General features: G+C 34.3%; 1 protein-coding gene across 5 annotated transcripts in view; it reads left to right on the top strand.

The window, feature by feature from the left end:
* The window catches only part of LOC132790715 (klarsicht protein), a 171910-nt gene that overhangs the window by 47069 nt on the left and 106422 nt on the right, over positions 1-18419 (top strand). For all 5 annotated transcript variants that reach the window (XM_060799353.1, XM_060799355.1, XM_060799360.1 and 2 more), the window contains 3 exons: positions 6649-7604; positions 9533-9823; positions 9999-10160. In XM_060799353.1, coding sequence (XP_060655336.1) covers positions 7068-7604; positions 9533-9823; positions 9999-10160 — 990 coding nt within the window. In that variant the 5' untranslated portion in view covers positions 6649-7067. The remainder of the gene's footprint in view (positions 1-6648; positions 7605-9532; positions 9824-9998; positions 10161-18419) is intronic.

Genomic DNA, 18419 nt, shown 5'->3' on the forward strand with positions numbered 1-18419 from the left:
TATTGTTGTTGTTTGTTACAAGTCAATATGGTTATTGTTATTGTCATTGGCGCATTGCCTGCAATTTGGCCATTTGGCAACAGCAACAGCACAAGCAACAGCAACTGGCAGTTGCAATTGCAACTGCAACGGCGACAACTTCACGTGTGTGTGCCCAACTCTGGCAAACATGTTGCCAGGCAGTTAACAATTCATTAGGTGTTGCCTTGTCGTTGTCGTTGTTGTTGTTGTTGCTGTTATTGCAACCAGTAATAAATTATGGCAACTTGATTCGAATTGTGGTCAACTTGAGTGCAACTTGCTGCAAAACGCGCGCGCCAAATGCGTCGCAAACGATTCTTGGAAGAATTTACCAAGTTTACACACAACAAACAGATAATTTATGCATTACATTTTCAAACGGTATCTGGAATGTCGTCTCTGTCATAAATTGTCATCAGCTGCAGCTTCGACCTCAACTCTTTGTCTAGTTTCGTTTTGTCAAAATTCTAACTGGCTTAGTCATAACTAAGTTTGTTGATTTCCGACATCAAAACCAGTTGACTACATTGTAGCCAAGTTTGAAGACTGATAAGTAGAACAATACTTTGTCAAAAGTACAGTCAAACAGCGCAAAGTTAATAGGTTACTTTATTTATTGGCAAATAAAAATAAACAAACAAGTAGAACAAGGGCAAGTGATGATTTTTTACTGATTGAATATAGTTAACTTTTTGTTAGACTACATTATAATGAGAATTATTGCAAAGGTTAAAGGTAATTTATTTAGTTATTGTTGAAATGAGAGTAGTTTGAAAGCTAAACAAACTTGAAAGTAGTAAATTAATTTGGCATAAATAGTAATTAAATATAAAACATATAATGGGAATCTTTTTAAAGAGTAACAATACAAATTATATTGTTATGATATTTAAAACTAAACAATCTTTAAAATAGTAAATAAATTTGCCATAAATAGTAAATAAATCTAAAGAATATTTGTAATAATAATACAAATTTTATGAAGTTACGATGCTTTTTTCTCAAATTTAATATGATTATGAATATTACATTTTTTTGTTAACGGTTATCAATTAAATATTCTATGAGTTTTTCCTAATGCAATCGAAATTGAGGAAGGTACAATATTTCGTTATGAATGATTTCATGCCTCATCCTTCAATATTACTACTAATGTTATAGCTGATCTGTAGTATAGATAATGAGTACATTTAATTCGAACACGACGACTGATAAACTACATTTATATAGATGAATGTATATTGATTATATTTCCGGCCAACGATACGAATTGTCAAAGTTAAAGGTCGTTCGCTCAAATCGTTATCTATATAGTCGATAATACAGTTATTGGTAAACTAATTGATCAGGCTATGAATCATTAAAGCTAAAATGAACATGTATTCACTTGCAATTGATTAGCTTTGGTTATTTGCAATTCTGGGTTCCCCTCAAGAGCTAAATCACTCTGTTCTGTTCCAATTCGCCACTTATCTTATCTAGAGACACGAGCGCCCAAAGTTCAACCAAAAGCCATTCAAGTGCCACACAATGGCTTTCAATTATAATTATCGGCTTTATTTACTTTCATTCGTCGTGAGAACATTCTGATTTTGTGAAACGTGAATAGAACGCAACTTCCGCAGGAAGCCAAAAGCAAATATTAGATAATAACAGAGATCAAGATCAAAAGATTTGGCTGAAAAATGGAAATGAAAAGAAAAGGCACTGAAATCGAAAGTTTGTTTTCATTTTCATTGAATTGTTAGTTCTATTGTGAACTCGTTTTTATTTTTATTTATTGACACAACAAACTCTGGAATGCCTTTGCTTTTTGTATTTTTATTTTCTTTTTTGGCAGATTTACGAGTTTTATTATTGTGCACCACACGTACAACTCTTTTTGGCTCTTCTGTAAAAATATTTTTTATTTAGGTTTGGCTTTTTGTGATGGGGAACTTGACTTTATTTCTGTTTCTTTGTTGTTGATCGCATAGTTTGTTGTCGTTTAGGCTTTTGTGGTTTTTAGCTCTAGCCAAATATTTGCTGTCATCTTTTTTTTTTATGTCTCCATCTTTTCTGTGTTCGTTTGTGTGTTTGTTTCTTTTCTATTTTGCTTTGCTCGCTTTGTTTATTAATTGCGACCGCGTGTGCTTTGGTCTATAGGCAGTTTTATGTGTGGTGCTCTGAACATGTTTGGCATAAACTTGGGTCTAAATACCTTTTCCTGGAATTAACTCGTCGTCGTCTGCGTCTTCGTCTTCTTCTTCTATAAGTATTACCGCATGTTTGCTCATTCGGTTTTAGTTCCAGTGGCTTAGTCTCTTATGCAATGTCCGACCGACCCAAACGACAGGTGACTTCTCTCCCTTCCCCTTCTCCCCTTCTCCTCCCCCGTCCCATTCGCACTTCCCTATTAAAATACCATGAAGCAGTCGGAAATGTGAATGGCTTTTTGACTTAACGGGCGAAAGGTTAAAGCACTTTTGTCTGTCTGTCTTGAAATTTGCTTGTGGCGGCTCATCAACAAAAAAAAACAAGATCTGCATAAATCTGTCTCTGTTAAGTGTTTCGTTTTTTTTTTTACCTTTTTCGGGTTTTTTGTCACATTACACTATCGATAAATGTTATTAATTATGCCGCTTAAGGTTTGATTGACTTGCGGTTATTAAATCTTTTTAGTGGGGTTTAAAAGTTAATTGGCTTTGAGATAGCAATTTCATTCGTATTAATTTGAATGTCATCATTTAAAAGTAAAAGTGAAGATAAGAGTTGATAAATTACAGAAATTATCGCTTATTAAAATTTGAATTACGGTCTAAAAGTTTCCGATATAATCTCTGTATTTCCTTACAAAATTTATAAAGAAGTTAAACTAATTGTATTATAATCTTATTATAAAGAACTTCGATCATTTTAACCTTCAATTCAATTCAAGTTCTTCATAATAAAATTTGTTTTACTTCTTTTACAAATTAAACATAGTTTGCGGTTAAAACTCAAATAGCACTAATTATATAATAAGCGATAATAATCTGAAGAACTAACCGCATAATTAAATTACATATTTTTGTTTAGCTTCTTTAATTCGCAACGATTAAAGCAGATTTTGAGCTAATGATTTGAGTTAAACAGCTCCTTAATGTTGTTCTTGTCATATCTCATAATCGACACCCATTTATAGAACTTTTAAATGGGTTCATTGACATATTAATTGTGATATTAAGTAATAGGGATCGTCATTAAAGTTTTGCGAATATAAATACATCATATAAAGCAAAGCGTCAAGCCTAAAATGTATAAATATTTCTTAATGAGTCATGTGTGAATGACCGCGATGAAAGGGAGAGAGAGGTAGCTATAGTTAGAGGGAGAAGGCGATGACGAACTTTTTGCGATTTGCATGCACGTCAAGCGACTGAAAGGTAAAAAGGGGAAACAGAAGGCGGATTTGGGGGAAGGAGGAGAAGGAACTGGAACTGTGGTAGCTGCTGTTGACTATTGCTCATTTGTTTGTTGCCTTTTTCTATGACTTGAGTTGAGTCGAGTTTTAGAGTTGAATGAGTAAGCCAAAGTGTTGCTCGAGCTGTTGAAGTGGCTAAAAGGCCTGCCCCGAGAAGTGCAGAGTTCCTCCTCAATGCAATAATCGGCGACGTGCCAAATGCCATAAAAAAATTATTTATACATACATGAATATCTTTCTGTGTGTGTGTGTGTGTGTTTGTGTGTGTTGGCCAATTCAGTTGACCGTGTGTAGGTTGGCAGTTAAAGTTTCGCTTTCGCTTGACCAAAATCACGCTCTTTTCAAAATTTTCGCAACACAAGAATTAACAACAGCGAAAAGTGCAAGTCGAGCCCGCAAATGTAGAGAGAGAGATAATAAAAGAGGGAGACAGAGACAGTAGGGGGGACCAAGGAGGCAGCTAGACTCCCCGTTTAATGGCTTCGAGGCTCAGCTCAGGTTTTGCCGGAGGCCAAACTCCTAACAATTATAATGGTTGTACCACCAAAAAAAAAAATTGAAGAAAAAAAACATTATTTACTGCTTTTAGCGTCGATTTGTGTGTCGTGGCACGCCCCCTCGCCTCCCCGTGTCTCGTTGCTGCCACTGCTTCCCTCTGGACAACTGCCGACAATTGTGCCGCCTCCTCCCACTTTTTTTTATGCGGATCATTTTGCAGTTTTTCGGTGGTTTTCGGTTGTTCATTTGCCTGTTTCTGCTTTTGTTTGGGAGGTATATTAAGTTCGACTTTGAATGTGAAGTTCAAAGAGGTGCAAAAAAATTAATATCCTTATACTACTTAGGCTTTAAGTTCTATGGATTTAGTGTGCTTTTATATCATTAAAGTTCCTTTCGAGTTTAACATCTTTAGTAACTAACAAATAATTAAATTGCATTGCAATTTTAGATACTTAACCTAAAACACCATTCTTAATATATACCAATTTAATATATATATGAATTTAAGCAATTATTCAATTCATTCATTGAAATTATTGAAACTTTAAAAAAGTTGTTTGTTTAATAAGAATATTTTGAGTAATACGACACAAAATAAAATGCTATTAAATGTACTATCGATAATTTTTATTATCGATTAACAAGACTTGGCAGTAATGATTATTAGAATATTTTCACTAATGAGAAATCGAATAATAAATGTATAATAGTCTATTATACAATTATGGAAGCACAAAATATCTCATTAACTTTTAAATCTACTATCGATTATTTGTACTATCAGTGCTTGCTAGAATACTTTATATAATTTTAAACACAATTCAAGGTTTATGAATTTGATATTGTGTTTACATAAAGCATCCTATTAGCTGTTTAATATACTATCGATTATTTGTGCTATCGACTAACAGAATTAAGAAGTCGTGCTTGTTAGAATACTTTGTATAATCGAATACTTTATATAATTTTAAACACAATTCAAGCTTACAAATTTGATATTTAATTATGTTTACATAAAACATCTTATTAGCTGTGAAATATACTATCGATAATTTGTACTATCGATTAACAGAATTTAGAAGTGGTGGTTGTTAGAATACTTTATTTATATCATCGAATACTTTATATATAAATTTGATATTTAACTGTATTTACATACAAGATCTTATTAGCTGTGAAATATACTATCGATAATATGTACTATCGATTAACAATACCTTGAAGAAAGAACATTATTTTAACTGTATGCAGGGTATATTTAAGTCCGCCCAATTCAATAATATTTGAACGTAATTGTAGCTGTTATTATTACTACTATTATTACTACCGCTGTTGCCGCTGCCGTAGTTGCTGTGGCTGCTACTTCATATCTTAAGTGGCTAAATAAACGCTTGCAGCCAATTTTGGCGACTCGAAGTTAAGCGTGCAACTCTTTGAGTTGCGATTTGCATACGAATATGGTCCACAAGTGTCTCGGCGACTAATTTCGTATGAAAATTTGATTGCTTGCGATTAGAATCGTGTTCATTGTTTTGGCCACGCCGACTCAGTGACTCCCCCGACCAGCCTTCTCGACACGCCCCTCGTCTCACCCTCTCTCTTTCTCTCTATCTCGATGTTGACCAAATACCCACAACACTGTTGTAAAGTGTTGACTTTTGCTTTTTGTTTGTTTTTTTGCCATAGTTATTATTGTCTTTGGTGTTGTGGGTTCTCTTTTGAAATTAAGTAATACTCGTGATTATAATAATTTTGTTCACATTTCGGTTTCAGTCTCGCCTTATATGCATGCGTCCAGAGTCGTTGGCCTTCCTCTCTGTGTATGTATGTGTGTGTGTGTGTAATTATGTAGTTGTCAGTTTTCAGTTGGCTTTAATTGCCATTTACAGTTGTTACCATTGTTGTCGTGGGTGTGATATAAGATATGATCCAACTTAACAAGTCTTAACTGTCTCTTGAAAGACCCCCATTAATAGTTCTCCATTGTCAACAGATCCTAGCGATATTAGCTGATTTGGTAATCCCAATTAGCAGTTCGTGATTTCCCCTTGAATGCACAAATTACAAGTGTGTTGAAATGTTATCAAATTAAGAAAAGTTTTAACTTTTTTATGAATGGGAAAGGAATATATAATATTCGAGTAAAGAGGAAATAAACGAAGAAACTGTAAGAAGCATTAAAATAATTTTAGTTAAATATGTTCTCAAAATTTCAAGTGAATAATCAATCAGAAGTATAATAATATATTAAGAATGGTATCAGAATGGTATAAGAATGGTAATCAGAATATATCTATTAGTTTTTAGTTACAGTAAAATAAGCAATAAAATTGTATTTATGATGAATATGATGAATATTATTCAAACGTATTCCTAAAATGTTGTAATAATAATGCAGATTTGAAAAGCTTAAAAATCAGAAGATATCTTTAAGATAATCAGAACAGCTTAATAAATATAAATGTTACGCAATATACTATTGAAACTAATTGATTTCTCAATTTGCTGCATTATTTAATTAGTTTAACTCAAGCAAGTTCACTATCAATATTAATTATGATCCGCCTTTTAAATTTAATCAATCGACTTTATTACTTAGCTTAATTGCAGCGTTTTAGGATTTTTCCTTTTCATTTCTTGTACTAATTTGCGTTAAACGCTTTTGTTGTTCGTTTTTTTAATTACAGTGAAATTAGCAATTAATTTTTTATCAAAATAACGAAAGATGTATTTTGCATAAAAAGCAAACGAACGGAAAACGAAAACAATCAACGAAAAAAAAACAAAAACAAAATCGCGCCAGGAACTGGAACCTGGAACTTTGCTGCAGCCCAACAACAACACAAAAGGTCGCGATTCACACAGCGGAACGGAACGGAACGGTGTGGAATGAAACGGAGAGGAGAGTCGAACACGACGATGCCAGCAGCAGACATGCAAATTTGTGCATTTTAAGCGCAACAACAACAGCAACAACAACGACGACAGCATCAACGAAACACGAATAGCAACAAAAAGGAGATTTTAAGCAAATTAATTAAATTAACATACACATGGAAATCGGAACCAAAAACAATTAGCGCCAACAAACACACACACACACACAATGGAAGCTGTGAGACATGAAAACGAAAAGGGAACAGAAGCAAAAGCAGAAATTGAAATTGAAATCAAAACAGAAGAAGGAGAAGGCAGAGAGAATGCAGAGAGAGAAGCAATGACAGAGACAGAGACGTCAAATTGCTGCAACCAAGAGACTGAAACAGCGGCCATGATGAAGTGCGGTGGCGGAGGCAACGCCATCGAAACAACAACACCAACAACAACGAAAACAACGATGAGACTGGAGGATGTGGCATTTGTCATGCCCGCTACACCAACAACAACAGTCATACGCACCACCAAAGCTAGCAAATCGGCCAACAGCAGTCGCAGCAGCTCGCTAAGGAAACAGCGACGCAACAACAGCGATGCTGCCGCTGCTGCTGGTGTTGCAAGCGGTGTTGGTGGTGGCGGGCAAGCAAACAACGATATGAAAACATCACAATCGATGACCTCGCTGCCCGCTGATGAACTGCAGCAGGAACGGCGTGATGTCATTCAGGCCAAGCTGCATCTGGAGCGTCCCTACAACAGCCTCAAGGTAAGTGTCCATGTTTTGGTTGTATATGTTGCAGGTGGCTGTTGCAAGTTGTCTCTCTCTCCACTTTGCTTGTGGGTTTCGCATAAATTTGAAATTGAGAATCAAGCTGCGCATTTTTGCGTTCCACACGCTAACGAAGCAAGTTGGCAGCACTTGCGCATTGCTTTTGCTCTCCATTCATGGTCATGTCTTTCCTCTTGGCGGCGACTTAAATGACAACCTGCCGTTAGAATATGAATTCTTGTTCTAGTTGAGTTGCTATCTCTCTCTCTCTCTCTTTCGCTTTTCACTGTGTGTGCCAGCGGAAATTGCTTTAATAAATTATTAATAAAATTCATTATTAGCATGCTATTAAAAATGCTAGCTAACGGCTTCAATTTCAAATTCCATTGCGTTCCTCTGTCCGATCAACTGTGATCACTTAGTCATCGCTGATCAATCGAAACGTGAGCTTAAATCGCGCGATATTTCGGCTTCGAATTGCGAATTCGAAACGTGCTGAAAATTCTTTTTATTTTGGTTGTGATTTTAAGCAAGTGTTTGCATATGTTAAAAATGTGGAATATGGCTTTAATACCTTGAATTTAAAATGTGTTTTAGTCTTTTTCGCTTTATGCATATTTTAAATATAGTTTTTAGCTATGCAAATGAAATTCCTAAAAATAGCATGGTTTTGTTTTCGTCGCATCAACAATAATTAGCAAGCTTTTTGGAACGCCCATTAGTTCAGTATGAATGAAAATTTGCATCAGTTCTCTATAAAGCCAAATTATGATTAAAAGAATAATTAAATGATTTTTTTTTGTCAATTTTTAAATATACATTTTTGAATTTTTAAAAGTTTGCCTAACAAGAGTTTAAATTGTTTTAAATGATGATTAAAAGAATTATATAGATTATGATGAGTGATACTTCCTTTTGAAGAAATTTAAAATAATATTTTTAAAACTTGAACCGTTTCGTATATTATGTTTAGTGATATTTTTTTGTTTTAAACAATAAAAAATAATATTTTTGGAAACTTGAAACGTTTGCAGTGAAAGATTATGAATTTTTAAGCTGCCTATTCAAACTGATAAATTCGACTAAAAAGGTTGCATTGATGGATAAAAGATACTTGTATTTTAGCTACCATATAATCATTCCATAAACATGTCAAATGATTAGTCACAGTTTTTGTTTATGAAGTAAAGAATTCTTCAACACCAACTGGTGAAAATCCATAAAGTCGCACGTTCCAGTTCCGAAATATGCATTTTGTAAATTGTCATTCACTTAAGAACGCCCAACTCTCGAGTTATGAATTAGTAACGCATTTTGAACTGTCTCGTTTTGCAAGCCCAGCTGGCAAAATGAAATTGTATGCAAATTTACAGCTGCCACTGTATTCGTTGTGTCGCTGAGTGTGCGCTGAATTTTCGCAGGAAAATCAAGTCATTTCATGGAAGGGGGGCAGCGCTGTTTATGTGTATACAATTTAATTAATTACACACGGCACCGGCAGGCAACGCGATTCAATCAATACAACGATTGCAGATCAAACTCACAATTGCGATTGCAATGAGTATTTGTTTTCCAACATTGCTTGTGCATTACGAGTTTTGTGTAAACAAGGAATTTCCTTAACGATTTTGCTGCTGATGGCAGAAATTGTTATTTGTTTGACTTGGCGGTTTTTTTCTCTCTCTCTTGCGGCAAGAAAATAAAAATTCATTAATTAATTGTGCGCGCTTTGCAATTTGGAGCGATATGAACCGGTTTTGGGAGGATTGACGCATTGTATTATTGCGTACCAAAGATGGTTAAGCATATTATCGTGGCCATATTTGGCTGCTCAAATTATTTATTTATTAACAACTTTTAATGGTTTCCCCCCAACTCTCTCTTGCTTTGACTAACTCTCGTTCTCTTTCTTTCTATTCACGCAGAAAAACTCACAGAGCAACAAGTGCTCTTCAGGCGGCAGCAGCAACAACAACAAAATGCATCGATACTCTTGGGGCAGCGGCCACAGTCATAGCAGCTCCACCAGTCTGCACAGTAGCGCCACACTCGGCCTGGGTTCGTCGGGCAAAGACGACCTCTGGGCGGCCATACAAACGAACTACAATTATATTATGGACACAAACCTGCTCGACACGTGCAAAGAGGCGCGGTTTGAAATCGAGGAGGCGCAGCCAACTTCGCGTGAATGTAAATTTACCGGCAGCCAACTTCATGTAAGTCGACTTTCTATCGCCATCTATCGGTTGATAGCAAAGACTACGCCAGTAGTGAAAACTATTGCCTACTTTTTGTTTCTTCTATTAAACCCGGTGCATACTTTACGGCTCTCGATTTAATTTTGTATTGCATAGCCAAGTTCTTAACCAATTTGTCTATTTTCACTTATAGATTTTGGACGAAACCCAACGACAGGAAGGTTTGTGCGAAGATCCGAAAGAGTTGCGACGTTGGTTGCGCGACATGGAAAACAAATTGGAGAGTTCACCAACTATTTCGGAATTGACTTTGTACAGCAATTCGGAATTGCAGCGCCATCTAGCAGTACACTCGGTAAGTGCTTGAAATACCAAGTATTTTTTGTAGCATAAGTTCGGGCGCAAATGTTGCGGTAACATGCGTGAATCTTTATTTGTTGTAAACATTTGAATAAAAAAAAAAAAGATCAAAAACGAAAATGTAAATTGTGATGAACTTTCCGGAAGCCTTACGTTTTATATTGGGCATTAATTTTTCTTTTGAAAAACTTTCAAAGCAATAAGAAAAATAAGAAACCTTTAAAGATACATAACGACGATAACAAGCCATAATGCGAGACCAGTTGAGATACTAATCATAGGTAAAAGTGTAACGAAGTAAACAGACGAACAAAATTACACGCATTTCATTTTGCTTTTCATTTGCAATGACTTTGACTTTATTTACTTCTTTAATTTTTTTGTGGTCTTCCGTCAGTGCGTGGCAAGAAAACTGTTGCAGCCACTTGTTGCCGCCCATTGAAAAGCCACCGACAAGTATCTGTAAGATTGTGTAACCGAAACGCAGCCAAAAAAAGGGGGGAATAATACATCGACTGGTTTCCCCTCAAAAGCAAAAAAACATTAAAAAAAAGGGAAACAATGTTCCCTTGTTTTCATTATTTTCATTGGCGTTACGAAAATTTATTGTACTGAAAGTGAAAATTGTGCTGGCCAAGAAAAATCAAAAGGCGGGCAATTGCAGCCAAGTCGAAGTTGAAGTCAAAGTTATTGTTGTCCATTGATAACCCCCAGACTCGACTTATTGGCCTGCAGAAGTTGGACGATGCTTGAACTAAAAGTGGCAGCCGTTAGTTGCAACACCTTCGTAGGAGATTTGTTTATTGTTGGGGGGATTATTATCTATCTGAACAATATGTTACCCACATATATTCGTACCATATTTATGTGTGTTGCATGCAACGAACGCTTCATTGCGTGGCTTTGGGCTGCTTGCTGGCTTCCAATTATGCAATGCAATGCCTGCAATGCAAAAAAAAAGGCTGTGAGAAAAGCTCTGGAGGGAGGCGAAATCTAAGACGGAAGAACTGCTGCCTGTTGAAGCTTTGCCTTTGGGCTTGGCTTTAGTCCATTGCATTTTGGCTGATTGAACATGACCATGACAGCTCCAGACAGCTGCTTCGATAATGTGATGTGTGTGTGACTCGACCAAGGTGCGGGGGCGTTGTTACATAAGCTGTAATTTTTACATAAAACTTAAAGACAGAATGCAGACAGCACGTGTTGGAAATTTCACTGAGAGTGAGAGTGGGAAAAGTTTTTGAATAGGATGAAGAAAGTTCTGTGAATCGATGATCTTAGAATTTTCTGCGATCAGTTCTCAAAGAACAAATTAGAAATTTTTAAGAAATGAAAACATTTTTTATATTTTTTGTATATACAATAATAACTATAGTCTTTATGATTACTGAAAATTTGGGTGCGATGAGATAAAAATTGTAGGATATTTGAGAAAAGCTTTTGTTGGGCAAAAAAACACCTACTGCAAAAGAATCTTAGTTGCTTTAGATGATAATCTGGTATATTTTGTACTTTATGGTAAATTTTGAATGTAGTATTATAGAAATATACCGAATGTATTCTTTGGTATATTTATTTTTTGATATATCAATTAGGTATATTTTTAGAATATGGTTAGTAGTGGATATCTCACAGTCGAGACCATTCTACTGTAGCTTTTTACTTGTTTTTACTAAATTAACTTACACATTAAAAATACACATTAAGAGCATAAATACTAACCATAGATTATTAAATAAATAACTTGAAAAAGTTTTAAAAAGTGTGATAAATTTTAGCTTAAACAATTTTCTAAATTTGTGACACATCTTTGTATAAAATTTACTAAAGTTAGTATACAACAACTTTTTATCTTGCGGCGTAGTCGTATAGTCTAAATATGTTTATTTCATTTCATTTGCAGCATTTAATTCAATTTCCGCGTAATTTACAATTTTCTTCTTTATTTCACTTGTCTTAAAGTCATGTATTTAAAGCACTTACTTTACTGCAAAGTGCTTTGATTTATTGTGGCTCTTACTTAAAGTCTCCTTAATTGAATTTACTTTCATGTCAAATAAATGTTTTCCCATTTATGTATAGCATTTAAAATACACTCAATTGTTATGAACTTATACAAGTTTTTAAGGCCTTAATAGTCTTCCATTTAGTGCGTCTATAAAATTGTTAAGTTTTCTTTTGAAACTTTTCCTTAACTTGTATTTCATTCAAAACATGAGACAACAATTTAAAGTGCGAAAATTTCTTTAGTTTAAAAACAAGCAGCATGAGAATTCCTTTCAACGAAAATCGCTGGAATTTCGCAGCTTCATGTTTTTCCTGCACATACTTCACACATCCAGTTAGCTCGATGTCTCCCCCTCTCTCCCCTTTGTTCTCTTCTCTCTAACTCTGTGTGTGTGCCACCCACTCTGCTCTTTAGCTTGTCTCTGGCCCATTCACAATAATCTAAGCTCCCCGCCAGCTGTTGTTATTTTTGCAGGCCACGAGCCAAATGAAAGTAAACAACAAACCAGCAACAGCAACAACAAAAACTGCAAACAAACAAACAACAACAACAACGTGGAGCAGCAGAAACTGAGTTTATTCAATGTGGGTTGTTAGCTGCAAAATGCTCCATTGGCCAAAAAGTGCAATCACCAACAAAACAAAACAAAACAGACGACGCGGCGTCGCCTCCGTTTTGGCCCACTGATTTACGACAATTGTTTTGTCACGTAGTCAATTTTTGGAGGGGAGTACGAGGTGGAGGAGTGAGAGAGAAGGGACAGCACTGAGTGCGAAGGGGAAGTTCGAAGCTTGGGAGCAACCAACAACAGCAGCAGCAGCAGTCGAAATGTCAATTGCCCAAAATGGTTAAACATATTTTCAATAAGTTGTTAGGCGTTTGTCTCTGTCGCTGCTGTGCTTGCCACTTGCAACAAGACGCATCTGCACCCGCACCCTCTAACTGCCACCTGCCCTTCCTTCACTTCTCTCTCTCTCTCTCTCTCTGTCTCGCTGATCATCAAGCAATCATTTCGTTAGCCGCAGCCATTGGCAAATGGAAAGGAAATATTTGTCAGTTGGCAGCCACAAATATGAAATGCTTTTTAGGCTCGTTGCAAGGATGAGTTGCTTGCGCCTTGAAGCAAGTCGAACAGCTGCCAAGTTGCAGCAACTTGGACTTTCCAAATATTAATTGAAATTGCGCATTTTCGTTCTTGTTGCAACAATAGAGCGTAAACAAATATGTTGCAACATAATGCGAGCATGTCTATATTTGAAAAAAAGGCGAAAAAAAAGATACATTTATGACGGACTAATAACTACCCAGTGGTCTAGATTTCAGTCTCTATTTTGTTACAATTATGTATATATATTGTTCTTTCCCTTTTCCTAAAATGTGTGTTATGGTACTTCATTGCTATACTTTTTCAACAAAATTTAAAAAAAGAAATGATTTTAACAATAGAATTTCTCAACTCATATACAGACCAAACTTTTCAGTACTAACATAAAGATTCTAACTTTGCCGTGTACTTTTATTATTTAAGCGTAAGCTGCTAGAAATAAATATTCTCCGACTGTAGCTTGATTGGCTTTGGCTTCTATTTAATTGTGAATTATGAATTAAAATAAATTCTATAATTGAATAAGTTTTTTTTTGTTGAACTGTTGGCGTTTAAAAGTTTGGGTGTTTGTGGGGCATCGTTTTTCTTCAATACAAAAAATAAATTTATTAAATTGCCTGCATATTTACTCTTGACTTTTTATCTAATTTCTAGAAGTAATAATGTTAATTTCTTCAGTATAAGAAAATAGCTAAAATTTTCTTCTAAGTCACAAATGAAAATAAATTTGTTGTTTGATTTTTACTTTGATATTTTCTAGAAGTATTTCCAAGTGTTACGCCACATTCTTTGTAATAACGAATATAATTCCCTAATGAGTCAGAACAACTAAAGCCTTCAGGATGTCTTAAATTAAAAACAAGCTTTACTATTCAACATGTTTTCATCATTTTGATAGTTTATTGGCATTTGCTTTGGTATTTTATGTGCAGCTAATATTGTTGAATTATTATTGTCAATTGCAGGGTGTTCATGGATGCAAAGTCCTATTTAAGAAAGTGAAGGTGGCGCAATTTCGTTGCCGAGATTTTCAGTGCTCCCTCATTTCTCCCCTCTCCCCTTTGCTATGTCTGGCAGACAATCGCGCATTGAAGCTGTAACCTAATGACAATGACAATTGATTATGCGGGTTCCAGTTTTGGTCGCCCAGGAAATGGTCGAGTTTGTCGCTTGGTTTTTCATTTTCTTTTCGGTTTTGGTTTTGGTTTTGGCTTTGGCTTTATGGCCAAGCCATAACTTAAAGTTGCCGCCAATTCGATTTGGATCTGACCAGTTGCCAGTTGTTTGTCGAATTCTACCCACTAACCATTGTTGTTGTTCGATATCCTCCATTGAGTTGCAATCTCTGCTCGATTTGCATAACAATTGTGTTTGCTTGCCACAGCAAGAAAAAACCTTTCGCCCAAGTTAAGTTGCAGGCAACAAACACATTTTGTTGGATATCACCATCGGCTATATAGATGACTGTCTTCTCTGGTTGTTGTTGTTGCTGTTGGCCCAGTAGTTTGGCCTGCGGTTGCCATATGGTCCAAGCTGACCAATAAAACATTACCGAATTAGCTGAAAAATCTCTTTGCCACATTTGATGCACTTTCGCGTCGCATTGTCGTTGTTGTTTTTGTTGTTGCTGCCCCAACCAAATGAACCTTAAAATAAACTTTTGTGTGTGGAAAGTTGTCCATAATTTCAGTCGTTGGCGTTTTTTGTTTTCGTCTTTCGATTTTTACATATTAGTGAATGCTGAGAGGTAAATTACTGCCAGCAATTGAATTGAGTTAATAAAGCAACCGAATTTTATATCGATTAATGCATAATTATGCACTTTTTATTGTATTCAAATTTATGTATTTCCTTTACTTGTAACCAACTAAAATTACAAAAATAAACGTACAGATGTTCAGCTGCTCATAAAATACATAACGAAATACCTATCGAGTAGTGTCCTGAGATTTCACTTGCTAATAAAAAGAATAAGCTAATTATAGTTGAAATAAAATACAGTTTGAAGGGGGAAAAAATAATGTAAATATCTTTTTTATTTGAAGTATCATATTTAAGCTTCTAATAAAGCGAATAAGCAAATAATTAATAAAGAAAAAAAGTTTAATTACCATTTAACTTATATTCAAAGAAAAAGAAGTAGTAGTATACAAATGTTATATTTATTTTACAAATATATTTAAGTACCAGTATTCAGCAGCTAATGAAAATGAATGAGCAAATAATCATCAGTAAATTTATGAATTAACTATTTAAGTTCAGTATGAGTTTTCGGCTACTAACAAAATGTGTAAACAAATATTAATTGAAGGGAATAAATGTTTGATTATCGTTCAACATAAATTAAATGGATAACAAGAAATTATTTTAAGCAAATTTACCATAAATTTTCGACTGAGCAAATAATAATTAAAACAAAAAAAAGCTTCATTAGCGTTTAACAAAAATCGAAGAGAAAACGAATTATTTTACATATCTTTTAATTAATGTTTTAGAATGTTCAGCAAGTTTATGATATAAGTTGACTATTTATAAGTATCAGTTGTTAGCAACTAACAAAATATTGAAGCAAATAACGACTAAATGAATTTCAAGTTCAACATAAATGTAAGAATAACAAGAAATTTTATTACATTTATTTACATTACAATCAATTTTCTGCAGAGATAATAATAATAGTTAAATAGTGAATTAAAAAATTAAAGTTTAAGTCTAATTATCGTTGATCAATATTTAAAGTTATTGACATAAAACTAAAAGTATGTACTTTTTTTTACCCTTTTTAAGGATATCTTAGCAACTCTTTTTTTTTGTGAAGTTAACCTCTCTATAAGTGACTGTAATTGTTCATAGTTTTAACAATATTTTTCTGTTTTGCCTTTCGATCAATCAGTCAACCACTTTGGCAATCAATCGGTTGCCACTTGTGCGCAAATTTATCAAAACAAAAGCGTTTTCGATTTTGCACTTCTAGCGTGATAAGAAAAACAATCGCAATCACAATCGCAAGCAATCAAAACCTTTCTCCTGGCTGCCTCACACAACTTGAATTGACTTGACTTGACTTGACATTGTTTTGGTAACACGCCCAAAAAATTCAACAGAGAATCTCGACAGGAAAAACAATATGTTGAAGCTGTGGTGAGAGCAAAAGAGTTTTTCGAGTATATCCAATTTCGAAGTTTCACTTTTCTCTATTGTTAATCGTTTGGCTGTTCGTGATTTAAATTAACAATTAAAATCGATAATTAACAAAATGATAACAACAACAACTCTGGCTCAACTTTGACGCCCCCTTCGACGGCACACTAAAATAAGTAATAATATTATTAATAACAACAATAATTTATCAAAAGAGTTGCAGTTCATTTCCATGAGCCATTTTTCAAATATTTTGTGTAATCGAATGACGACGACAACATCGAGGCATAAAATGAAGTCATTACCACAGACAACGCACAGACAACACAAAAAAAGCCCGTCCCAAAAAAATGTAGTTAATGGAAGTCTGAAACTCAAACTCAAAACCACGTCATATATGTGATGTGAGCAAATCGAAAAAGATTTCGTCATCATCAGGCCAAAGACGCGCGTCCCCATAGCAATTTTCGAGTTGTAAAGTCAAATAAAATTTATGACCAAACATAATTACATTTTACTGAAAAGAAATAGAAAACAAAACTAATGTTCGAAACCGCGCACTCGAAATATTTCAAATAAATTGGTCAACGCTTTGAGGAAGTCGAAAATCAAATTTGAAGCCAATAAAAAAGAAGTAGGAAAGCTTTAGTCGAGTGTGCTCGACTGTTAGATACCCGCTACCGTTTTTTAATAACAGTAAAACAGTGTAATTCTTAAAATATACAAAATCAATATAACACAAAAATACTTATAATGTGTAACAAAGGCTTTATTTGGTATATTGATATAATATTGTAGTAGAATCTAAATATACCATAGAGTACGGTATTGATATTAAAATATACCGAATTAATATACCAAAAACACTAATATATATATATATATATATATATATATATATATATATATATATATATATATATATAGTGTTTTGGTATATATATATATATATATGGATATATATATATATATGGATATAGTACTGGAATTGAAAAATACCATAGATTGCGACTTTGTTCTTAAAATATACCAAATCAATGTACCACAAAAATACTAATATATACCAAAGGCTATATTTGCTATATTTATATAGAACTAAAATCGAATATACCATAGAGTGCGGTATTGTTCCTTAAATATACCAAATCAATATACCACAAAAATACTAATATATACCAAAGGTTTTATTTGATATATTGATATAGAGCTAGAATCGAAATATACCGTAGTTTGGGGTATTGTTCTTTGAATATACCAAACCGGTATACAACAAAAATATTAATAAATACCGAAGGCTATATTTGGTATATTGATATAGAACTAGAATCAAAATCTACCATGGAGTGTTGAGGTATTCTTAAAATATACCAAATTAATATACCACAAAACTACTAAAGTACACAAAAGGCTTTATTTGGTATATTGTTATAGAACTAGAATCGAAATATACATTATACATACATAGAAGAGTAGAAGTAGAACTAGAATCGAAATATACATTATACATACATAGAAGAGTATAAGACTAGTTAGTATTGCATTTACCTGTTAAATACATTTCGCGAAAGCACAAAGTTATAATACCCTTCTACCCTTTGGGTACCAGGTATTATTACAAAAAAAATGCGCAAAAGTAAATTAGGAAGAAGAAAGCGTTTTACAATAAATCTCAGACTGTAAAAAAACCATATACAAGACACAACAATTTATTTTGATATCATTTTTTGCGTCGTGAAACAATGAGAAATGCATTGAACGAAGCGATTCATTCAGGTTCATCATTAGCACCTCGGGAAAAAGGGAAAGGCGGACAGCAAATGTCTGCGAATGTCGCCATTTAATTGGCTCAAACTCAAACTCAAACACGAATCGATTCGATTCGACTTGAATGCAACTTGGCCAAGTGGCAAATGGTTAGCCAGGTGGCTTAAAGAAGCGCAGAGAAGTGCAGCTTGGGGGAGTCGCATTTTTGCTGATTAATGAAGACAATATTTTTGTAT

This window comes from Drosophila nasuta, chromosome 3 (genome assembly GCF_023558535.2).
Source record: "Drosophila nasuta strain 15112-1781.00 chromosome 3, ASM2355853v1, whole genome shotgun sequence".
Taxonomy (NCBI): Eukaryota; Metazoa; Arthropoda; class Insecta; order Diptera; family Drosophilidae; genus Drosophila; species Drosophila nasuta.